Source organism: Cetorhinus maximus, unplaced genomic scaffold (assembly GCF_964194155.1).
Source record: "Cetorhinus maximus unplaced genomic scaffold, sCetMax3.hap1.1 HAP1_SCAFFOLD_456, whole genome shotgun sequence".
Taxonomy (NCBI): domain Eukaryota; kingdom Metazoa; phylum Chordata; class Chondrichthyes; order Lamniformes; family Cetorhinidae; genus Cetorhinus; species Cetorhinus maximus.
In genome coordinates, this window is record NW_027596400.1 from 265,156 (window position 1) to 290,651 (window position 25,496).

At 44.0% G+C, this 25,496-nt stretch overlaps 2 protein-coding genes across 2 annotated transcripts in view; both read left to right on the top strand.

Annotated features, from left to right (window-relative positions):
* LOC144673734 (uncharacterized) lies at positions 1-24,535 on the top strand. The gene is made up of 7 exons (XM_078535437.1): positions 1-41; positions 472-595; positions 1,902-2,001; positions 4,283-5,143; positions 6,030-6,206; positions 14,661-15,117; positions 23,510-24,535. The coding sequence occupies exons 4-7, from the start codon at positions 4,392-4,394 to the stop codon at positions 24,245-24,247; spliced, it is 2,124 nt and encodes a 707-aa protein (XP_078391563.1). The 5' UTR covers positions 1-41; positions 472-595; positions 1,902-2,001; positions 4,283-4,391; the 3' UTR covers positions 24,248-24,535.
* The window catches only part of LOC144673735 (uncharacterized), a 41,042-nt gene continuing 37,503 nt past the window's right edge, over positions 21,958-25,496 (top strand). Inside the window, exons 1-2 of the mRNA XM_078535438.1 lie at positions 21,958-22,546; positions 23,298-23,419. The gene's annotated coding sequence lies outside the window, so the exon portion shown is untranslated. The remainder of the gene's footprint in view (positions 22,547-23,297; positions 23,420-25,496) is intronic.

Below are 25,496 nucleotides of genomic sequence, written 5' to 3' on the forward strand. Positions count from 1 at the left end.
GGTTGTGCCTGGAGTGAGACGGAGAAGGGAGAAACAATCGAGTGAGGTTGAGTAATGGGGTCGCTGGGTGGGTGGAAAGGATTAGAGCCAGGGGAGTGGGCGGGGAGGCCTCATAAACACCCGGAGAATACTTCAAACCCCCACTTCGAAGCTCCTGATCCTGCGTTTGCACGGCATGGGGCGACAGTTGTTGGCCTGCTCTGGGTCACAGGCCTAAGTTAACGGCCGCCATCTTTCCCAGGGGCGAGATGCAGCAGGGCGCATGCGCGGTCATCCCTGTCCCTGTCAGCAGGAGGAGAGCATGTTGTCCATTTCTATCCTGGACTGACGGATGCATTTTGGAAACTCCTTTAACAGGGGGTGAGAAGGGGTGAATTTCCACACAGCAAACTCAAACGAAGAGTAATGTTTGTCTCTTCTAAATTTCTATCCTGGACTGACAATAAAGGTCTTTGTAAATGTTTTTTCCAGGGTTATTAGAAGTGGAGGATTGACAGACGGGAAACTCAAACCAAAGGTCACATCAAGATCTGACAGAGTCACTCAATTCATCAGAACCTGAATATCATCAGCATCTGAATGTGGAATGAAAAAGGTTTGTCTGTTCTGTCTGTGGAACAGCACCAAGACGCACAAACCCTGGTTAGACCACACCTGGATAATACGTTCAGTTTTGTGCAACAAACTAAGGAAGCATGGAATGGTCTTGGAGAGAGTGTAGCACAGATTTACCTGAGTGATACCTGAACTCCAAGGGTTTAATTACAAAATGAGATTACAGGAAATACCCATAGAGCCACTATGGCACAGAGGAGGCCATTTGTACCATTTTCTATCCTGGCCTGACAAGGATGGAATTTGGAAACTCCTTTTACAGAGGGTGAGGAGGGGAGGATTTACAGGCGGGAAAGTCAAACCAAACATCACGTTCAGAGCAGACCTGATTCATTAGGACCTGGATATTATCGGCCTTTGAGCTTAAGCATTGAGTTCCAGGTCATTACCACTCACTGTATAAAAAAAAGTTATTCCTCACATTCCCTCTTAATCTCTTCCCAAAATCAAAAATCCGTGTCCATAATTTTTTACAATCAAATAATGGGAAAAGCTTTTCTTTATCTACCTTATCTAAACCTATTATTAACTTGTACACCTCTATCAAATCTCCCCTCAATCTCCTTTGCTCCAAGGAGATCAAGCCCAGTTTCTCCAACCTAACATTGCAACTAAAATCCCTCATCCCTGGAACTATTCTGATAAACCTCCTCTGCATCCTCTCAAGGACCCTCACATCCTTCATAATGTGTGGTGATCACTGGTTTGCACAGACCCAGATGTTCTGTGTTCGTGTCTGTGATGTCATCACACGCTGACAGTAGCTCAGTGACATCACCCCGCTCCCCGGGTATTTCCTCAACTGGGAGATTTTTCTCTGACTCCAGTGCTTCTGATATCTTTCCAGCTGCAGGTTCCAGCAGGAGATTTTCAAATTGAAAACTGAAATTGTTTCAGATGTGAGTATTTTTGACCATTGCTTTTCGTGAGAGATTCCATGGCTCTGGGGCTGGTCTGATTCTTCTGCTGTGGATCTGAATCCATGTCCATCCATTGCTCTGTTTCAACTCTGTCTTCCCTGATCACCTCTCTGCCATTGTCTAACTTCCTCTGTCTCTAATAATGAACGTATTTTAGTTATGTTCAGTATTTTACTGTTCCTTCTGCTGACCATGTCTAAATGAGGTTTCCACTGCTGCCCATCCCCTGAACGTGTGCTGCTGGCTTACCAGCTCTTTCACTTTTGAGCTTATATTGATCATCAAATTCTGCGCCATTTTTATTACCTGTAATTCATTCTACAGACCCTGAATAATTAACTCTGTTTCTCTCTCCACCAATACCAGCATATATTGCCAGTCACCAGTTGCTTGTGGAGAAGATGATGTTTGACCTTCTTGAACCGCTGCAGTCCATGTGGTGAAGGTGCTCCCACAATGCTGTTAGGTAAGGAGTTACAGGATTCTCACCCAATGATGATGTAGGAAAGGTGATGTGTGTCCAAATCAACGGAAAGAATTTGTGTTTATCTGGCAGCTTTAACATAAAGCATTCAAGGGCATTTCACAAAATTTTACAAAGCTACATTTAACAACGAGCCACACGATGAGATATTAGGACATAAATTTGGTGAAAAAGGTTGGTTTAAGATAAAAGAGGAAAGCAAGTTAGAGAGGTTTGGGAGCAATTTCCAAAGCTTGGGCCACCAATGATGGAGCAATTAAAATCGGGAATGCTTAAGAGGGTGGATAAGTGCAGATATATTGGAGGGTTGTGTGGCTGGAGGAGATTACAGAGATAGGGATGATAGCATCCATGGAGGAAAACCAAGGATGCTGATTTTTAAATGTTGCTGCCTCTGACTTGGGAGCCTTTGCAGATCAGCGATCACAGGGGTGATGGATGAACAAGACTTGGTCCAAGTAAGCACAAGAGCAGCAGAGTTTTGGATGGTGGAGATTAAATCTGGAAGGATGACCAGGAGTGCGTTAGGGTTGTTAAGTCCAGAGGTGACAAAGGATTGGATGATGGTTTCAGCAGCTGATGAGCTGAGACTGGGATGCAGTCAGGCGATGTTACTGAGGTGGAAATAGGCGGCCTTGGTGATAATGCAGATATGTAGTTAGAAACTCATCGTGGGGTGAAATATTTCACCATGGGTGTGAACAATCAGATTCAGTGTCAGGCAGTTCCCAGGGAGAGGGACGGAGTCAGTGACTAGGCAGTGGAGTTTGTAGCAGGGACTGAAGACAATGTCTTTAGTCTTCCCAATATTTACTGAGGAAAGCTTATGTATTGAGCGATGCTTATTGAGGAAAGCGGTGATGTGGCAGATTTAAAGGAGAAAGGAACAGCACCTAGAGAGAACTGTTAACAGTATTTGTTAACATGGGGACCAAGAGATGAAGTTGAATATTTAGCAGTTCAAGTGACAAAAGTATTGAGGAAGCAAGAGGTGGGTGTCATGGACAAGTTAAGTTCGGGGAGGGTATTTAGGAGACAGGAGAGAAACTAGAGAAAGTTGTTCAGGGCTAGGGCAGGGGACAACTTCAGAGGAACTTTGGCCAGGTGGGCGAGTGGAAGGGAAGGAAGCAGTGGAGGCAGCTGAATGGATGATCTTGGTCTTAGTGACAAAAGTCTGTGAGCTCCTCTCTCTTACTATTGGAAGTGAGGGTGGAGGAGACAGTGGAAAAAGGTTTAAGAAAGATGATTTGCATGAGAGAAAAGAAGCCTGGGGTTATATTTGCATTCGAGGATGATCCTAGAATAGTGAACAGTAATAGGTGAGAAAAGAAACCTATAGTGCGTTATGTGCTTCAGCAAGATCTGGGGGTGGATGGTTAAACCAGTTGTCCGCCGTTCAAGTCTGCATCCCTTGGAGCTAAACAAACGGACATGAGGGTTGTACTGGGGGGAGTGTCCAGGGTGAGAGAGAGTCAAGGCTTCACTGGGAACTAGAGCATCAAAGGTGGACATGAGGGTGTGGGTCACTGTTTAAAAATAAGGGGCCACTCATTTAAGACAGAGAAGAGTATTTTTTTCTTTCAGAAGGTTGTGGAATTCCCTTCCTCAAAGGGCAGTGGAAGCAGAGTCTTTGAATATCTTTGAGGCAGAGTTAGATAGATTCTTGATAAACAAGGGGGTGAAAGGTTATCGGGGGTAGGCGGGAGGTTACAATCAGACCAGCCATGATCTTATTGAATGGCGGAGGAGGCTCGAGATTCCAAGTGGCCGACTCCTGCTCCTAAATTGTATGTTTGTATGTTAAATGGAGGAAATTTCTCCTCATGCAGTGCTAGATGTCAGATGTCAGAACGGTGTGTGAGTTGGAGAGGAACTTGCAGGTGATGGCGTTTGTATCCACCTGCTAATCTGGTCCTTCTAGGTGGTGGAGGCTGAGAGTTTGGGAGATTCTGTCAAAGTTCTGGTCGAGTTGTAGATATATAAAATCTCTCTCTCTGCCCTTTGCCCCTCACCTCTCTCTCTCTCTCCACCCATAGAGGCCAGAGTCTTGTGCAGGCCCAGACCGGGTGACAGGTTCCCTTCTGTGAAGGACATTGGTGATCCAATTGCATTTTCACAGCAATCCAGCAGTTTTCATGGTCACTTTTTCCTGGTGTCGGCCCCACAAATGACCAGATTCATTCAGCTCAATTTCATAACCTGTCTTTGTGTTTTTGTGGGTTCTCTTTCACTCCCTTTTTTCTGTTGTCAATCAATTTCACAGGATATTAGAAGGGGAGAATTTGCAGTCAGGAAACTGAAATCAAACATCACATCAGGATCTGGCAAAGTTGTCCAATTAATTGTAACCTGAATATTACTGGATTTTGAACATGGAAGGAAAAAGCACCGTTCACGTTGGAGAGAAACCATACACTTGTTCTGTCCTGTCGAGACACAAGCAGAGTCACACTGGGGAGAAGCTGTGGAAATGTGGTGATTGTGGGAAGGGATTCAATTATCCAGTTAGGCTGGAAATTCATCGGCGCATTCACACTGGGGAGAGGCCGTTTACCTGCCCCAAGTGTGGGAGGGGATTCACTACCTCATCCCATCTGCTGACACACCAGCGCACTCACACTGGGGAGAGACCATTCAGCTGCTCCAAGTGTGGGAAGGGATTTACTCAGTCATCCAACCTGCTGACACACCAGCGGATGCACACTGGAGAGAGGCCCTTCACCTGCTCCGAGTGTGGGAAGGGATTCACCATTTCAGCCCACCTACTGAGACACCAGCGAGTTCACTCTGATGAGAGACCTTTCAAATGCCCAGACTGTGGGAAATGCTATAAAAGTTCTGGGGAACTGATGTCCCATCAACGTGTTCACACTGACGAGAGACCGTTCAGATGCTCTCACTGTGGGACTGGGTTCAAGCAATCATCTGACCTCACAGTACACCAGCGCACCCACACTGGGGAGAAGCCGTACTCATGCTCCGTGTGTGGGAAGAGATTCAATCAGACATGCACCCTTCTGCGACACCAGCAAGTTCACACTGGGGAGAGACCATTCACTTGTTCCATGTGTGGGAAGAGATTTGGTCGGTCATCCACACTGCTGAGACACCAGCAAGTTCACAAGTGACTATAGTGATTGGATTTTTCTGTTCATCACATCCAGGACTGAATAGAAGAACAGCAAGTTCAGGAGAGACAAAATCTGACCGGAGAAGCTGTTTCTTACAGATTCTGTCTCTCACATTCAGAGGCAACTTTTTTCCTGGGTCACCCAAGTGACTGAACATTCATGGGGGTTTTGGGAGCTTTTGTGGGGAGAGTTTTCCTGCCGCCTCTGTGTATTTTGCAGTTCCTCTGATTAACATCGACAATTAGAAAGTGCTGATTAATCCTTGCCGACAATTCTTACTGACTTCCACATTCTTCACCGTGACACCTCCATCATGAAATTAAATTATCAAGGAAGGTTAAACAAAACAGTAAAATATTTTACCAGCACATCAATAAAAGCTTCATCAATCAACATTGATATTGATGAAGTTTGGAAGTTGCTGATTCAATCATTTCTGATACAGCAGCAGCAACATCTGTTAAAGGTGGAACCCACAACAAAGGCTGGTTTGAGACCCACTCAGCAGAGATGAATCTGTCATTGAAGCAAAAAGCAAAGCCAACCTGATGCACAACATAAAGCCGACAGCTAGAACACTGCACAACTTGAAAGTTCCAAGATGGTTGTGCAAAAGACAGGGAGGAGCTGTGTAAATAAACACTGGATCAGCCTGTGTCAAGAAATCCAAACTGCCTGTCACAACGGGAACTATGTGCCATGTATGATGGGATCAAGAGGGCGCTTGGTCCGACCATCATCAAAGTTGCCCCTCCCATGAAATGGGCAGATGGTGAAGTGCTGACTGACAGAAGTGAACAGGTTGTCACTGGGTTTAACACTGGGAGCTGTACTCCCTGTGAGACAGACATCTCCCAGTCTCTGTTTGATTCTCCCCAGCAGCTTCCTGTCAGGGCTGAGTTGGACAAGGAAACCTCATCACTTGAGCTGGAAAAGGCCATTGATTGTTCAGCAAGCAGAAAGGCACCCGGCAAGGATGGGATTCCAGCTGAACTGCTCAAGCACGGAAAGTCCCATCTACTGCCACACCTTCATCATCTCCTCCTGTGTTGGAAGGTAGGATCCATTCCACAAGATATGTGTGAAGCAAAAATCATCACAATAAACAAAAACAAAGGTGACAGAGGAGATTGCAACAACTACAGGGGCATCTCACTCCCTAACGTCACTGGGAAGACCTTCACTAGGGTCATGCTTAAAGACTTCATCTATTTGCACACTGAGTGTACCCAGAAGCAGAGTGCAGTTTCTGTGCTGGCAGATCTACAGAGGACATGATCTTCTCCATACACCAGCTCCAAGAGAAGTGCACGATTGGTATTTAATCTAAAATGCTGCCAGTTCCTGTGCTGAGAAATGTGAAAAGTTATAATTACTGAGTGAAAGTAAACCTTTAAGTATGAATCACAATTGACTTGTACAATTGGAAAAGGCACAAAAAATGTGATTCCCTGAAGATAAGCTTCACCCTTGAGGTTATGCTTCAGAGCTCACAAGTTGTGGGAAGCCCCATCCTCTTTAACACTTTTTGGTCTAAGATGGTTGAAGCTCTGTTTACCTGTGAAAGCTCACTTCTTTAGTTTTATTTTTCTTCAGCTTTATTATAGTCATTTGGAAAGACACCTGAAGAAACACCAAAAAAAACACTAACAGAGAGTCATAGAGTTATACAGCACAGAAACAGGCCCTTCAGCCCATCATGTCCATGCTGGCCTCACCTATCTATTCCAGTCCCATTTTCCAGCACTTGGCCTGTGTGGGGCCACTGTATGCTCTGGCATTTCAAGTGCTCATCTAAATACTTCTTAAATGTTGTCCGGGCTCCTGCCTCTACCACCCCCTCAGGCAGCGTGTTCCAGATTCCAACCACTCTCTGGGTGAAATTTTTTTTTCCTCAAATCCTCTCTAAACCTCTTGCCCCTTACCTTAAATCTATGCCCCCTGGTTATTGACACCTCCACTAAGGGGGAAAGTTTCTTCCTATCTACCCTATCTCTGCCCCTCATAATTTTGTACACCTCTGTCAGGTCCCCCCTCAGCCTTCTCTGCTATAAGGAAAACAACCCTAGCCTATCCAGTCTCTCTTCATAGCTGAAATCCTCCAGCCCAGGCAACATCCTGGTGAATCTCCTCTGCACCCTCTCCAGTGCAATCACATCTTTCCTCTAGTGTGGCAACCAGAACTGCACACAGTACTCCAGCTGTGGGACCCTTGCTGTTTGTAGTGTACATTAATGATTTAGACGTGAATATAGGAGGTATGATCAGTACGTTCACAGGTGAAACGAAAAATTGGTGGTGTCATAAATAGTGAGGAGGAAAGCCTTAGATTACAGGACGATATAGATGGGCTGGTAAGATGGGCAGAGCAGTGGCAAATGGAATTTAATCCTGGGAAGTCCACTTGCATTTTATACAGTTCTAACATAACCTCCCTGCTCTTATATTCCATGCCTCAGCTAATAAAGGCAAGTATCCCATATGCCGTCTTCACCTTATCTACCTGTGCTGCTGCCTTCAGGGATCTATGGACATGTACACCAATGTCCCTCTGATCCTCTATACTTCCTAGGGTCCTACCATTTATTGTGTATTCCCTTGCCATGTTAGTCCTCCCAAAATGCAAGCTTCTCAGGATTAAATTCCATTTGCCACTGCTCTGCCCATCTTACCAGCCCAGCTGGTGGTGGTGGGTGTGGGATAATTCAGGAAAGAGTAAATTCAAAAGCAGCAAGGGAAATGTCAAGCTCCAGAGCAATGTTTGGGTAAAAGTAAGCAGAGTGGGTCGGGAAAAGATAATGAGAATAACACAGGGAACAGGGCATAACAGGTGGATAAGGGGAAAGCAGTTTACATTTTCAAAAAGCTTTTGATAAGGTGTCACAGAAGAGGTCATTACACAAAATTAGGTCTCATGTGATGGAGACAATATCTTAGCATGTATTGAGGGTCAGTTAACAGACATAAAACAGAGGTTCGGAATAAATGGGACATTTTCAGGTTGGCAGATTATAACTGGCAGGCGCCACGAGGATCAGTAATTGGGAATCAGCTATTTGCAATCTATATTATTTACCTTGACGGTGGGACTGAGTGTAACGTATCCAGATTTGCTGACAATGCAAAGTTAGGTGGGAAAGTAAACAGTGTGGAGGACAGAGTCCGCAGAGGGATATAGACAGGTTGGGTGAGTGGGTAACAACATGGCAGATGGAATACAAGGTGGTGAAATGTGAAATTATCCACTTGGGGAGAAAAAAATAAAACAAAAGCAAAATAATTTTCAAATAGTGAAAGACTGGGAAATGGTTGTATTCAGAGGGACCTGGCTGCCCTTGTACATGAATTACGGAAGCTTAACATTCAGGTAGAGCAAGTAATTAGGAAGGCATATGGTATGTTAGCCTATATTACAAAGGGATTGGAATACAAGTGTAAATAAGTCTTATACAATTATATGTTAAGTTCCAATAGTTGTTTAGAAATGAAGACCAAAGCCAAGACTGACTCCTTCAGACAGAGTTTTATTGCTTGTCATAAAACTCTCCACAGAGCCAACTTGTCTCAACTGTTATCCCTTTTATACAACCGAATGGGTACTTAGTTAAACAACCTAATAATTAGCAATTGAACTTCTTTAACTGTTTCCTTCCCTAACAGATTCCCCTCTTCTTAAAAATAAAATAACTTTTAAGTTTATATAATCACACAAAAAAAAATAGTAATAACAAACATCAGTATATAGTTCTGATGAAGAGTCATACGGACTCAAAATGTTAACTGTATTCCTCCCGCGGATGCTGTCAGACTGCTGAGTTTTACTAGCTATTTTTGTTTTTGTTTCAGATTTCCAGTATCCGCAGTAGTTTGCTTTTATTTTTGCTTTTATCAATATATATTGTTTCATTCAATAAATTCACCTTATTCCCCTCCTTAAAAAAAGACAACACATGTACAGATATGTCTGCAGAAAAGGAGTATATTTTTCTTAAAAAGACATCCCTCTTTAAAGATCTCTAATCACTTCTTGGAGCTCGCTTCTCTTTTGGTGAAGCAGTCAGATAACTGGTAGCTGCTATCAATCCATTCGATCTTGGCAATCTCCTTATTCTCGAGCATGTGTTTTAAGCTTGCAATGTCAATTCACAATCTCTTCCCATTAACGCACTTCATAGAGTGAACATTTTCCCAAAGTGACTTATTATCTATGAGACATTCGATAGGTATCGTCCCTGAATACCCTTTTCCATTTAAAACGTCTTCCAGTATCTTTGATAGATAGAATACCATATCTATCACCTCAACAAGGGCAAGAGTCTCCGCTGCTAATGTACTTTTTACAACTCCTTGCATCTTTTTAGATTCCAATGTCAAAAGGCAGCATTTGCCTTTTTCACCATAAGAAATATTATAAATCCTCCCATGCTTGAAAACCCATCATATAGGTGTGCATAAGGCACATCACTAAACACAATCCATTTCATTTTTCTAACATCACCCAGAGATGGAATTTCAAACACACTGCTCCATTTTTAATGTTGTCAATGATTTGTTTTCCAGAATAATCCCTTCAGCCTTGGGATCGTTCATTTTAGTGCTTAATTCCAAAATGTCAGAACTGACATCAGGCCTTGTTTGTTTGCCTAGCCAACTGAGTTGCCCAATTAGACTTCTGCATTCCTTTTTTTCAATTTCAGTAGCCGCGGTATCTTTCTGGGAGGCCCTACCACGACTATTTGCAACGGGATTGATGTTCTCTGAGTAGGATTGCTGATGTAAAAGGATATGTGATCCTTCCTGCCTGATTTCCAATCCAATGTACTTAAATGCAACAAAAGGCTGACTTCCAATTTTTAAACTCCATTCTGAGCCCATTAATGGTAACTGTTTCAAATTCACTACTACCCCACACAAATCATCTAGACGCATCATAAAGATGCCTGCAAGTTCCCTCCGTGGTACCAATAAAACATTGCCGGGCCTTCCAACTGAAGGCAGCCCAGCATTAACAAAACTGACCTCACTGAGAAATACCAAACTCTGGAGGCATCATTTAAACTGTATACACATTTATTTAGCTTCCAGAGAATCCTTTCTGCGTTTGGCACCTCTTTTGATGGACGGGGAAAAATTTCCCTTTGAAGTTGGTCTCCCTGCAAAAAAGCAGCTTTAATATCAATGGACTTGCATTCCCATGCATTTGTAGCTAATAGAGCCAAAAGGATATCCAACATAACTTTCACTGAAGTAGGTGAATCTACTCGCACACCCCTGTCACCCAGTTTTTCTTCAAACCCTCATACCACTGGTCTGGCTTTAGTTTTAGAAGTCCCATCAGGAAGCACCTTTTCCATGCATATCTGCATATGAGACAGAGCTGTTGGTCCCTATCTGACATCTCTGTGTATACCCCAAATTCTTTCCAACTATGTAATTCTTGCTGTTTGGCATTCTTTATTAATTTATAGTCTAATTTGTTTGAAACTAATAAGACTTCTCAATCACATGGGCTTCTGCCCCTTGTTACCAGTCTGTGCCATTTTCCTTGACCTTGTTAAGCTATACTCTCTATCTGCCTTCTATCATGCTCCGGATGTTAGGTTTGATCTCCCTCTCTCATTCATAGGTGTTCATTCAACAGTCCCACATCTCTTCTGAGAGGCATGTTCACTCCCAGGCCCACTGTCTGAACTGATACTGCATTTCCGTGCCTTCCACTTTTGTACTTCATGTTTCCAATCCATAGGCCTTTATCTCGTACATTTAACCAGTTTTAATATTTCCAGTGGCCTTCCCTGCTCTACCTACAATCATTGCATCCCACCATTGACTGGCTCCTCCTGGCAAGTATGTAACTTTCGTGCCAGCTTTCGACATTCATCCTCTGGGACAAATCGCTTCATCTTCTTTGCCCAAAGTGCTGTCTCCATCTTCAGATACCCTGTCAACTTTAGCTACCTGGTCCTCACAATCATGCAACATATGGGTATGAGAAGCACATGGTTCCTCGTCCCTTCCTACACTTTCTGAACCCGCAAATTTGTACTCTGTGCTAACTAACCTTGATGAGTGCACCCGAATAGTGTAGTTCCCATGTTCTAAATGACTGTTCTACCATCTTTACTGATAATCTTTCCTGGGCCTTTCCTCTCATTAAGTCCTTCTCTCTTATAGTATACTATGTCTCCCCGTTTGAAAATAGTTTCCGATGGTCGTACATTGTGTCTTAGAGCTCGCCGGATTATTTCCAAAACTTCGGCTTTAAAGAACACTCTTCTACCTATGTGCAGTGCATTTAGATGCTCAGATAAGGTAGAGCTAATCATAGTTCCCTCCCAAACTGGGGGCTGACCATTCAGGGCTGAAGGAATTTTTGGGTTTCTACCAAAAAACAACTGATATAGACTATAGCCCCCAACCATCTGCAATGAATTCTTGGCATGAACAGCCCATGCTAGAGCTGATGATAATTTTCAGCTTGGTCCATCCACCAATATTTTACAAAGCATCTCATTTATTACTGCATGATTCCTTTCACACACTCCGTTACGAAGGGGGCTTTCAGCTGTGGCATTCATAACTATTATATTCATGTTTTCGTACATATCCACAAGCTCGTCACGAGCAAATTTCCACCATTATCAGTGAGGAATTTTGCTGGTGGTCCCAATCCAATCCCTATCCACTTCTCCATTATCTGATCCACAATTATTTTCTCTTCTTCACTGTATATGATTGTCGGCTGGCTAAACTTTGTTGTCAGATCTATGAAATGTAAAATAAAAATGTTCTTTTCTTTATCCTATACCTTTAAATCCATTGTCAGAACTCCATTGAAATGCCCCGCTAAAGGTGGACTCACTATCAGCCTTGACAGTGTCCTTCTGTATTTCTTACATATGTCACATCCATTGCTTATCTGCTCTGTAATTTTAGTGTACTGTCCATCCCTTATTCCTCCATCCCTTAGAAAAATTTTTAACCTTTGCAAAGAAGGATGGACAAACTGCCGATGCAATTTTAACACAATTTGCTTTTCGTCCTCTAAATTGCTATCCCCTGACGCTAATAACACTCCTTTAATCTGCTTAATAGAAAAGTTAGGTTTCATTAAAGGAATACAGTAGTGTCCAGATTGCGTAAATCGTGAATCCACAGGTTTTCCAAATACAATGGGGGCAGGGAGGAGGGTGAGAGCAGAGGGCAATAGAATCCCATCCCACAGGCCCCACATTTACATGGTTTTTCCCTGTTGTGGGTGTCCTTGAGTCTCACTGTGTTCAGCAATCAGTTGAAGCCTCATATAAAAGGCCTCTCCCCGTTGTAAATGGTGCAATGCTTTGTCAGGCTGTGTAAGTAGCTGCAGCTCTTTCCAACGTCATTGCACTGGAACATTCTCACTTGGGTGTGTTTGTCTCAATGCTTTGCCAGTCACACTGATGTTAGAAATATTTGCAAACAGACAAATATTTCTCCTTCCACGTTCAATGGCCGACGACCATCTGGTCCTGATGAATCAATTAACTCTATCAAATGTTCATGGGATGTTTGATTTGATTTTCCCATCTGCAAGTCCTCCTTCTCCAATATGCTTGACAAGACGTTTACTAAAGCCATTACAGTAAGTACACAATAGAAATTAGAAACTGATATTCCAGTTGACATAGAAAATCCTTTTCCCTCTCAAACTAGAATTCTCCTTCCCTGAAGGTGCTGATTCTCGGGTTCAGTTTCACAGTCACGATTTGCCTCCCCAATATGTCACCCAGGTATCTAAATCTTTACGCCTAAAGTTAACTAACAGTTATGTTCAAGCGATGTCAAAATCAAATCCAGTGACTTCTACATGTACTTTGTGACAGGGTGGGGTCATTGCGCCCCTCACTCCCACTTTTCATGCCAGTCCGATGTGTTTGGAGACCGGGCTGTGGCTCAGTAATGGCAGCCATAACTCCCACAAGCCCCCGCTTCAGGGAAACCGGTCTATCCACCGCGCAGGCGGGACGGCTCAGGAGTGCGCATGGGCAATGAAGAGAGGGGGTGCGCATGTGTGGAGAAGAGAGTTCACGTTGGCCAGCAATGGTGCGCGTTATGGGGTCAGTGTCTTCTTGCGGGGATTGACCAATGGGAAGAGTTGGAGGACCGGAAGGACTTTTGTCCTCCAGGCAATCAGAGCGCGGGCTTTGTGTCAACGAAGATTGAGTTTAACACCGACGAAAACTTCCTCCTGTGCCCAATATCTGTGAGTAAAACTCTTTCTTTTCTCTCCCTTTCCATTACTTTTCTCATTCTGGGTTTAAATTGTTGACTTGCAGGAACTGAAGGGAAAGGAAGTGAATCCAGTGAGGGTGCAGACTCTGGAAAGGTTGGCCTACTCTCTCTCTCTCTTAAAGACATTGACATCGTTTGCTCACTCATCTTGACACATTTATTTGTTTGGCTAGAAGGATGGCTGCTTTCCTAATGTTCACATTTAAATGGGTCGTTTTCCCAGGGAATGGCTGATATTTAAGGGGACAGTAAATTAATATAGGACAGGCTTAAGTGGAGTGATGTTATATGGTACATATTAGACACATATTTATGGTTTTCCAATAAAGTACATTTATTATTATTTCTAGTCTTGTAATATAGTACTGTAGCTATGTTATAGATTTTCAGACAGAGTCGTTATGACACAGAAGAAGTCCATTTGGCAACTAGAGTCCATACCAACTCTGCAGAGGAATCCAGTCAGATCCATTCCTCCTTTATATCCTCCTCACCCTGCAAGTTTATTTCCTTCAAGTGCCCATCCAATTTTGAAATAATTGATCATCTCTGCTTCCACCAACCCCATAGGCTATAGGCTGCCTAAATAAAGTTCTTCCTCACATCCTGCATGTATCTCTAATCAAGTAATACATTACTGTATATTACATGCATCTTTAGTCCAAAAAATATATTATATGTATTAGAATCAGTGAGCATGGACCTGTCGATCAGCATGAATTATCACCTTCAGAAGATTTGGGGCGGTGTATATTAAGTACAGCAGAGTGAGAATGGAGGGAGTGTGTGTGTGATGGAGATTTACAGCTTTTGGGGAATGAGAGAGGAAAGAATGTTTCATAGAAACTAGAATTGTTTGTTTTGAATTTCTAACCTGTACTGACTGATGATTTTTGTAAATTCCTTTCACAGGATATCTGGAGGTGAGGATTTGAAGACTGAAATCTCAAAATAAACATCACGCCATAATCTGACAGAGTCACTCGATTCATCGGGATGTGGATGTCATTGGCATTTGAATCTAGAAGGAGAAATGTTTATCTGTTCTGTTTGTGGGAGAGGATTTCAAACATCAGTGTGACCGGGAAAGCACCAAAACACACACAACCTGAATGAGAGTGTTCCAGTGAACTGACTGTGGAAAGAGCTTTAACCAGTTACACAGCCTGAAAAAACATCACAGCATTCACACTGGGGAGAAACCGTAAATCTGTTCTGTTTTAGATGAGTCTTCAACTGATCGTTGAACCTGGAAAGACAGAAGGACACCCACACCATGGAGAAAAGATGGAAGTGTCGGGGCTGTGGGAAGGGATTCCGTTGCCCATCTGATCTGGAAACTCATCGACGCAGTCACACTGGGGAGAGGCCATTCACCTGCTTCGTGTGTGGGGAGGGATTCAGCAAGTCATCCACTCTGCAGTCACACCAGCGAGTTCACACTGGGGAGAGGCCGTTCACCTGCTCCGAGTGTGGGAAGGGATTCACTCAGTCAACCAACCTGCTGACACACAAGCGAGTTCACACCAGGGAGAGGCCGTTCACCTGCTCTGTGTGTGGGAAGGGATTTAATCGAATATCCAGCCTGCAGGAACACCAGCGCGTTCACACTGGGGAGAGGCCATTCATCTGCCCTGTATGTGGGAAGGCATTCACTTGGTCCTCCCTTCTATTGAGACACCAGCGACTGCACCAGTGATTACAAGGGTTGATTCTGTTGTTATTGCGGCTGCGAATCACATCCAGGACTGAACCATGTTCATTCTTACAGCTGGACTGGCCGGTCTCATGACCTTGCTTCCAGTGGACTGATGCACTTTGAGACTTGTTGCGAATATCCAGTTTCATCTTTCATTTGGATCACAGAATGAAAGGGTGTTTGGAAGGAAAAAGAAATTCAGTTTGCCTTCCATTTTCTCCCAAAGCATGCCTCATTGTCATGAGGGGAACATTATTCCCCTCATGTGAGGGGAAAAAGAAGCTGGAAGATTTGCCTAGTTTGAAGCTAGAGGAAGAAATCTCCAGTGGTCCTCACCGTGAAAGACAGTTGGCCCTGTGCCAGAGAGCAGTCAGCTTGGAAAGAGCTGTGAAGAAGCTGTGGGAGCTGACTGGGAAAAAGCAGTCCAAAGCCAGCTGAAGAAGGCAGTGGCATCCTCACAGAGAGAAAGAGCTCTGGATGTCTAAGTCCCAGACTGGGGAGAAATCAAAGTAAATTCCAGAGGGCTGTGGCATAACTTGGTTTGGCCCCAAAGAAAGTGAATGAAGCCTCAAGATTTCATAAGGTAAGGGAACCATTGGGGAGGGAGTGGTGCTTTCTTCATTTATTCGTTGAGATATATATACAATAAAGTTTGTTTTTGTGTAAAAGCATGAAATTTTGTGGTGTAGTTCTTTCAGTTAATCACTGGCTGTTTAGACTTATCTTTAAACATGAACAGTCCATACCGGGATTGTAACATTCTAGTTTGTTGCCTGGTGAGAATAGTGACCAGAAATGGTCAGTGAGAATCTCCACAGAGAGCGAGGCAGCAGAAGCCAATCAGTGTCAGAAAGAGATGCCAGCATTTATTGTCCATCCTTAATTGCCCATGAGACGGTTGTGATGATCTTCCTTCTTCAACCGCTGCAGCCCACCTTGTCCAACTTATCTGTTGTGGTTTGGTGCAGCTGAGTTTCTTTCTCAGCCATTTCCGAGGAAGATTAAGAGTCAACCACATTGCTGTGGGTCCAGAGTCACACGTAGGCCAGACCAGGGAAGGACAGCAGATTCCCTCCCTCCAGGGTATTGGTGAACCAGGTGTAAGAGAATTCCAAAGATTCACAAACCTTCTGAGTGAAAACATTTCTCCTCATCTCAGTCTGAAATGATCGGCCCCTTATCCTGAGTCTGTGCTCCTGTGTTGTAGATTCTCCAGCTAGGAGGCAACAACCTCTCAATGTCTACCCTTCATACCCTGACACTGGCTGCACATTGGCTCCGCCAATTGTCAATTGACCCTCTGGCATCAAAGTGAGGGAGCCACACTCATGATAAATAAATCGTGGCTGGTTGACCTTGGCAGGCTTCCTGCTGCCCCCAGTTGATGCCGCTAACCCCTCCCCTTGACACCAGGCTTCCTCCCAGCCGTGGGATCACCATGTGGAGCAGGAACACCGGCTTTGCTCCTTGTGGCACTGAAGCCCAGTCTGGTGCACACCTGCCCCCCCTCCCACCCAGACAGATACCAGGGACCTGACATTGACCTCCATGGGGCCTAAAGTCAGAAGCATTTTCAAAGCAAATGCTGATGCTCCTTTAAATTGATGCATTTGTCACTGAAAGAAAAATCCAGTAAAAATCTAATTGTAATTTAGTACAGTGGCTATGTTATATATTTCCAGTTGGAGAGTTGTTACGTCACAAGAAATCCACTCAGTAACTTGGGTCCATGCCGACTCTCTGTAGAACAATCCAGTCAGTTCCATTCCCTCTCTCCATCCCCGTTCCCCTACAAGTTTATTTCCTTCAAATGCCCATCCAATTTCATTTTGAAATCATTTACTGTCTCTGCTTCCACCACCCTCGTAGGCAGCGAGTTCCAGGTCATGACCACACGCTGAAAATCCCCCCATATCTCTATCTTATTGAGTAGTGTATACGACACACATTTTTAGTTCAGTATATGCGTGTGTGTGTATATATATATATATATATATATGATTTTTATCACATTCCTCATACATGGTGAAGAATTCCTTCACCTTTGCAAAGACCATACAGGACTTGCACATCGATCGCAATGCCATGTCCATGTGCTTGTTCAACATTGCGAGCCTATTCACTAATACACCGCTCAGGGAAGCCATAGAGATTTGCACCAAGTCACTATGTCATGGCAATCTAACCCTCCACCATTGTCTGAATCTGCATTCATTGAACTTATGAACTCAGTAACTCGTGCAGTTGAGTTCTGATTTAATGACACCATGTCTGCCCAAATGGATAGTGTTGACATGAAATCCCACCCCCAGGCCCAGCTATCATGAACATCTTTCTCAGTTTCCATGAGAAACACGTCTTTGATGGACTAACCCCTAACCTCCTACCCCTTGTGTATTCCCAAGACGTAGATGATATATTAGTTATATTTGAATCTGCAGCTGCATCTAAGGTTTTCCTTACATATCTTAATGGGTTCCAGCCGGTGCTCAAATTCCCCTTTGAAATGGAGCAGTCAAAGGAGCTCCCATTCCTCAATGTGGTGGTTGAGATACCTGCTAATGGGTTCTCTACTACCGTCTACTGCATGCCTGCCTTCACTGGTTAATATATGTGTTGTGATTCCGACATTTCCACGCACTATAAGATTGGCCTAATCAGCAATCTCGTAAACAAGGCCCTGAGCCATTTGCTCACCATGCAAGCTTGATGCCAAATAGGCTGCATCAAAGCTATCCTGCGGGTTAATGGCTACCATGACCAGACCAGGGGTCGCTGTATAATCGCGCAAACTCATGAATGGGCCAAAGGCCTTGGGTCCTGAAAATGCCCAGTCTACCTCAGATTATCCTGGAAGCATAAGGTGTCTCAAAAATTTAAGCAACACTGTTACTATGCAGTGGCAACATTAGTGATATTCTTCACTAACAGAATGCTGATGTGAAACCAAAAAGACATTCTGTCTACCACACAAATGAGTAACGTGGTATATGAATTTCAGTGCTGGGGTTTTGTCAGGTATGTAGCTCGTATGTCTCAATGACTGGCGGATCATATCAAGCAGCACATCTTTTTGGCTGTTCGCAACAGGCAAAGTACTGACTGTAGTTAACCAGACAGAGCTTGCAAAACTCAGAACGTGGTGACTAACAGATATGATTCCGCAATTGGACAACACTTACTAAACGATCCTGATTGTGCTAAGAATGAAACTAACAACCAATTTAAGATTATCAGTCAGACTCTCAGTGTGGCTCACCAAGATTCAAACACCAGGCCCCATTTTTTTCAAACAGAAAGAACATGTCCATTCATTGCACCTTTTTCAACTGAACAGAAGCTTTGGGGACAGCCATTCCCTTGTTCATTCCCCAAGGCAATGAATTGACCAATCAGAGTCAACTTGTCTGGTTTGAATTTTTAAGAAAAGCTTGGCAGTTACTGTTCCCTGGTGCATTCTCCATGGCGACAGCTCTACCAATCACAGTCCACTTGCCAACCAATCAGCACCCCTTTTTCATACCCGTTGTTCCCTTTGAGATTTGGTATTCTTGCGGATCTGTCCTGATGAGGGCAAGATGAAAAGCTTTGACATCATGTCTCTTTTCTCGGCAATACTAAAGTTCTGTACTACCAAGTGACTACCTGTTGATATCATTAATGTAGTTAATATGTTCCAAAGGAGAGTCAAATTGGACTCGAAACGTTAACTCTGTTCCCCTTTCCACAGATGCTGCCAACCTGCAGAGTTTTTCCAGCACTTTGTTTTTATTTCAGATCTCCAACATCTGCAGTATTTTGCTTTTATATTAATCTGACCCTTAAGCGATTTAGTTATGGCAGTTAATAACATTTATTCAAGTACAGTGCTTACTTTGTTAATTTGTTAATAAAGTGGTGTTAATTCATTGATATTTGTCTGGACTTAATTTCATTACCTTTTTTTTTACTGACTGGGGTCTCCCTCTCTCTCTCTGTGCCTCGTGTTTCCCTCAGCACACTAACTGGGCTATCCATCAAATCTTGGGACGTGCATGCTTCATACAAACAGTGAGACAGTGAGCAGGTTATTGCTGAGTAAGTGCTGCCTGATAGCATTGTTGATGAACCTTCCACTATTTTATGGCACAGTTCTAAAGAGTGAGCAGGGACAGAGGCTCCTGCGGGTCCATGTGCATTGATGGTGGAAATGGAAACAAGAAGTGATTTCAAAAGGAAACTGGATGGGCACTTGTGGGAAATAAACTCACAGGGCTACGGTGACAGAATGGGCAATGGGACTGACTAGTTTGCCGTAGAGTCAGCACCATGGATTCGATGGGCCAAAAAGACCTCCTTCTCGGTCCTACTGAATCTGTGATCTAAAGAGCACAATTTCAGCTGCTCCAGTCTCTCCAACTGACTGGAGTCCTTCATCCCCAGTGCCATTCAGATAAATCCTCTCTCCAGCCTCTCAGAGAGCTGCACATCTTTCCTAAAGAGTGGGGCCCGTATACGGGGTTCCGGTCTACAGAAATAGAATTGAAAAGCAGGGAGGTTATGTTGAGCTTGTCTAGAACCATGGTTAGACTACACTGGGATTAATGTCAACATTAGTGATCTCCATTTATGAAAAGGAAATAGAAGCACTGGATAAGGGGCAACAAAGATTCGCAAGAATAATCCCAGAACTGAGCATTTAACCCTCAGGAAAGGAGGGGGCTGTTTTTCTCCAGAAAAGAGAAGACTGAAGGGTGACCTAATGGAAATCTTTAAGATTATGAAGGGGTTCAATAATTCAACAGGGATTTCATGAGAAACCTCTTTACCCAGTGAGTGGTGAGGATGTGGAACTCACCACCACAGCGAGTGGTTGAGGTGAACAGCATGAATACATTTAAGGGGAAGCTAGATACATATATGAGGGAGAAAGGAATAGAAGGATATGCTGATGGGGGGAGATGAAGAGGGGTGGGTGGAGGCTCATGTGGAGCATAAATACTGACATAGAGCAATTGAACCAACTGGCCTGGCCCTGTGCTATAGACTCAATGGAACAGAAACAAATGTATTTATTTTAAATCTACCTGTAGTGGTAGGAAGAACACTATTTACTATCCAGGATAAAATAAATGTCCTTCATCAGCTTTTGTGGATTATTTCAGTGGAAATGTGCCCTCTCAGGCTCAAAGAGCGTCTGCCCACTGGAAGCAAAGTCATGAGACCGGCTAGTCCAGCAGAAAGAAACCCTCTGACCCTCCCACTTCACCAACTGTCAGAATGAACATGGTTCAGTCCTGGGTGTGATTAACAGCAGCAGAATCCAACTCCTGTCATCACTTGTGAGCTCACTGGTGTCTCAGCAAGGTTGGATGACTGAGTGAATACCTTTCCACACTTGGAGCAGGTGAACAGTCTCTCCCTGGTGTGAACTCGGTGGTATGCCAGTACAGAGGATGAAACACCAAATCTCCTCCCACACGCAAGGCAGGTGAATGGCCTTTCCCCGGTGTGAACTTGCTGGTGTCTCAGCAGGTGAGATGACTGAGTGAAGCCCATCCCACACACAGGTGAACAACATCTCCCCAGTGTGAACCTGCTGGTGTGTCAGCAGATGGGATGCCTGAATGAATCCCTTCCTACAAAGGGAGCAGGTGAACAGCCTCACCCCAGTGTGAATTCGCTGGTGTGTCAGCAGGGTGGATGAATTACTGAATCTGTTCCCACACTCAGGGCAGGTGAACGGTCTCCCTCCTGTGTGAACTCACTGGCGTGTCAGCAGTTGGGACGAATTACTGAACCCTTTCCCACACACAGAGCAGGTGAATAGCCTCTCCCCAGTGTCAATGTGATTCCAGTGCAGGTGGGGAAGGCAATCCCTTCCAACAGTCTATTCCATGGTTTCTCCATGGTGCGGTTGTCCTTGTGTCTCTCGAGGGTTGATGATCGGTTGAAGCCTCATCCACATACAGAACACGTGTACAGTTTCTCCCTGCTGTGAATGGTGTGATGTGTTTTCAGGCTATGTAACTGGTTAAAGGTCTTTCCACAGTCAGTGCACGGGAACACTCTCACTCGGGTGTGTAGTCACACTGATGTTTAAAACCTTCTGATGCAGACAGACCAGAAAACAGTTTTCCTCCTAGATTCAAAACTGATGAAATTCATAGGCCAATGATATTCAGGTCCTGATGAATCGAGTGATTCTGTCAGATGTTGACGTGACCTTTCATTTCAGATTTCTGTCTGCAATCTGTCCTGCAAAATGAGTTCGCAAAAGTCATCATTGTCAGCATAGGATAGAAATTCAGAACAGACAATTTTAGATTCCATGGAAAACTTTTTCCTCTCTTATTCCCCAAAAGCTCTAAATCTCCACCTCACACACTCTCCATTCTCACTCTGCTGTACCTGTTATACACCCTCCCAATTCTCCTGAAGATGGTGATTCATGCCGATAGATCCATGTCGACTGCTTCTTGTATTGGACCTTAAAATTTTCATACAATGAAAAAAAGGTTCCACAAAATCACCAGCATTTCCCCCCTCAGCATATTTGGCACTAATTCCAGTTACAGATTCCCACAACTCTCTGTATTTCCCAGGGGAGGGTGAAGAAAGTGATTTACTCACAGATGTCGGTCAGAGGAGGAAGTTTTAGTGTTTGCGAAGCTAAAAAGAAATGTTGTTCTGTTTAAAATCAAACTACATGACTCGGAAGAAAATAAAGCGAAGACACTTCACAAAGTCCCCTCCCCTCCCCTATTCCTGCAGCTGGCAACCCAGCGCGCAGGCGCAGAAAGCACTGCTGACCCGAGCTGCCCGGAGCAGGCGCAGTGCGGCTGCCGCCAGCGGTTACGCTCGATCTCTTTTTGGATCAGGCAGCCGCCGTAGACAGTGTGGGGGGGAAAGGTCAGTTCGCCGAGCGGCTTCTCAGTCTGTGCGGAGCCGTCAGCCGGTTACCTGGAAACCTTGTCTCGAGAAGGGGGAGGGGGGACAAAGGGTGGGGGCAGGGCTCCCGTGTCCGCGCGCCTGGCCTGCAAGATTGGAACCCGAGGACGTCACCGCGGAGCAGAGTGATTCCCATTGGCTGGTACAGGTAGGGTTCGATTGTGGACGTAACAATGCGGAAGTTGAACAATGAGCTTCAGGCTAAAACTTCTGTGCAACATCTGTGAGGAAATCAATGTATTTATTGTATGTCTATTTATTTTCTAATTCTGGTCTTAAATTGTTGACTTGCAGGAACTAAAAGGAAAAGAGTTAGTCCAGGGAGGGTGCAGTCTAGAAAGGTTGGCGCAATCTCTACTCTCAAAGACATTGACATCCTTTGCTCTCTCAGCTTGACACATTTATTTGTCTGGCTAAAAGAATGGTCTCTTTCCTGATGTACAGAATTAAAGGGATGGTTTCCCCAGAAGGCTGACATTTAAGAGGACATAGTAAGGTAGGACATGTCTTGTGTATAGATAGCGTACGTCTAGTGTCATATATTACATTCTAGATATTGTTGGTTCTCTAATAAAGTACATTATTTATTTCCAATTTTGTAATGTAGCACTGTATATGTCCAGCTATCGACTCATTATAGCATAGAAGGAGTCCATTTAAGGGACAGTAAATTAATATCAGACAGAGATATGTCTAGTGCTGTTATATGGTACATATTATTTATGATTCTCTAATTAGGTACATTCAGTTAATTTCTAGTCTTGTATTACAGAAATGTAGTTACATTATATATTTCCAATCACAGAGACATTACGGTACAAAAGGGTGTCCATTCAGCAACTCAAGTCCATGCCGACTCTCTGCAAAGCAATCCAATCAGTCCCATTTCCCCTCTATATCCCCGTTCCTCTGCAATTTTATTTCCTTCAAATCAATTTCATACATCCATCCAATTTCATTTTGAAATTATTGATCATCTTTTCTCCCAGTACCCTCTGCGGCAGTGAGTTGCTGTATGTCTGTGTTCGGGACAGGAAGCAGTGAGAATGGACCTGCTGATCAGCATGAATTGGCACCTTCAGAAAAATTGGGAGGATGTTTATTAGGTCCAGCAGAGTGACAATGGAGGCAGGGTGTGTGGGACAGAAATTTACAACTCTTAGGGGAATGAGAGAAGAAAGAATGTTCCATTGGTTCTGAATTTCTATCCTGTACTGACTGATGGCTTTTGTAAACTTCTTTTACAGGATATTTGAAGGGGTGGAATTACGGATGGGAAACTCAAATGAAGCATCACGTTAAGATCTGATACAGCAACTTGATTCATCAAAATCTGAATATCATCAGTCTTTGATTCCATAAGAGAAAGGTTTGTCTGTTCTGTCTGCATCCATAATTTTTAAAAATTAGTATGACTGGAAAAGCACTGAGAGACACACACACACCCAAGTGAGAGTGTTCCAGTAAACTGACTGTGGAAAGAGCCTTAACCAGTTCCACAGCCTGTTTGCACCATTTACACTGGGGAGAGACCATATACATGTTTTGTGTGTGGACGAGGCTTCAGCTGACAGTCAAACTAGAGAGAAACAAGGACACTTGCATCATGGAGAAACCGTGGAAATGTGTGGACTGTGTGAAGGCATTCAGATCTCCATCTTTGCTGGAGATTCATCGACGCACACACACTGGGGAGAGGCCGTTCACCTGCTCTGAGTGTGGGAAGGGATTCAGCGATTCATCCAATCTGCTGGCACACCAGCGGGTTCACACTGGGGAGAGGCCGTTCACCTGCTGTGTGTGTGGGAATGGATTCAGTCAACTATCCAACCTGTTGCGACATCAGCGAGTTCACACTGGGGAGAGGCCATTCACCTGCTCCCAGTGTAGGAAGGGATTCACTCGGTTATCCAGCCTGCAGACGCACCAGCGAGTTCACACTGGGGAGAGGCCATTCACCTGCTCCATCTGTGGGCAGGGATTCAGTGATTCATCCACCCTGCGGCAGCACCAACAACTGCACAGTGGGGAGAGGCCGTTCACCTGCTCTGAGTGTGGGATGGGATTCACTCAGTTATCCAGGCTGCTCAGACACCAGCCAGTTCATACTGGGGAGAGACCGTTCACCTGCTCCGTGTGTGGGAAGGGGTTCACTCGGTTATCCAGCATGCTCAGACACCAGCGAGTTCACAAGTGATCACAGTCATTGGATTCTGTTGTTATTCACATCCAGTGGAAAGGTAGACTGTATGAGAATGAAGATAGCTCTAACTATTGTGGAAAGGATAGTAGAAATTAAAAATAAAGATACTCCCCAGTGTGGTAAAGAGATTGTGTAGAGGATGGAAATGAGTCAAAAAGACTGATATGTTTTCACAGTCATAGAGTTGGACATTTGATATCAGATTATTGGAGATTAAAAAGTAAACCAGTGGCATTGGTAAAAGTGGCTGGTGTTTCTCCAGAGAAAGTTGCACCAAAAGGGGAAGCTTGTGAGAAATCAATACCTTCTAATGTATTTACCATGGGTGAAAATAGAGATTTGAGGGATTATGAAGGATTTATGTTTGAAGAGGAAGTCACTCCATTTTTGTCCAAGAAAGAACCTGGAAAGATTGTTATCCTTAGAGACACTGGCTCATCTCAGAGCTTATTGTTAACAAAAGATTTAGACTTTTCTTCAAGATGTTCACTGAACAAAAATGTATTGGTTCGGGGTGTTGATGGGGAGTGTGTGCCTATCCCATTGTGTAAAGTCAGTTTAAACTATGCTTTCATAGAAGGTCTGTTATTGTTGGTGTTATTGATTATGTATGTAGATTTTATATTGGGGAATGATATAGGCTCCTCTGACAGCACCTTCCAAACCCACGACCACTACCATTTAGAAGGACAAGGTCAGCAGACACATGGGAACACCACCACCTGGAAGTTCCCCTCCAAGTCACCACCATCCTGACTTGGAAATATATCGCCGTTCCTTCACTGTCGCTGGGTCAAAATCCTGGAACTTCCTTCCTAACAGCACTGTGGGTGTACCTACACCACATGGACTGCAGCAGTTCAAGAAGGCAGCTCACCACCACCTTCTCAAGGGCAACTAGGGATGGGCAATAAATGCTGGCCCAGCCAGCGAAGCCCACATCCCATGAATAAAAAAAAAAATAATAGGTGATATTGTTTTTCCACTTTCTGGGACCGTGTTCACAGTTCAGAAGATGTTCCTGTGAGTAAAAAAAAACCCTAGCCTATTCGTGACCCGGTTAAGCTACAAACTGATACAAAATAAAGATAGTGATGTGTCCACCCTAGTCACGGACAGTGCAGAGTCAGGAAAAGTGCCTGAAACATCTCAAGATAAAAGCCCACTTCAGAAGGAACTAAGATCTCAAAGATACCCTAAAGGGTTAATGACACCGAACACTGAATTATATGTAGCTGCCTGT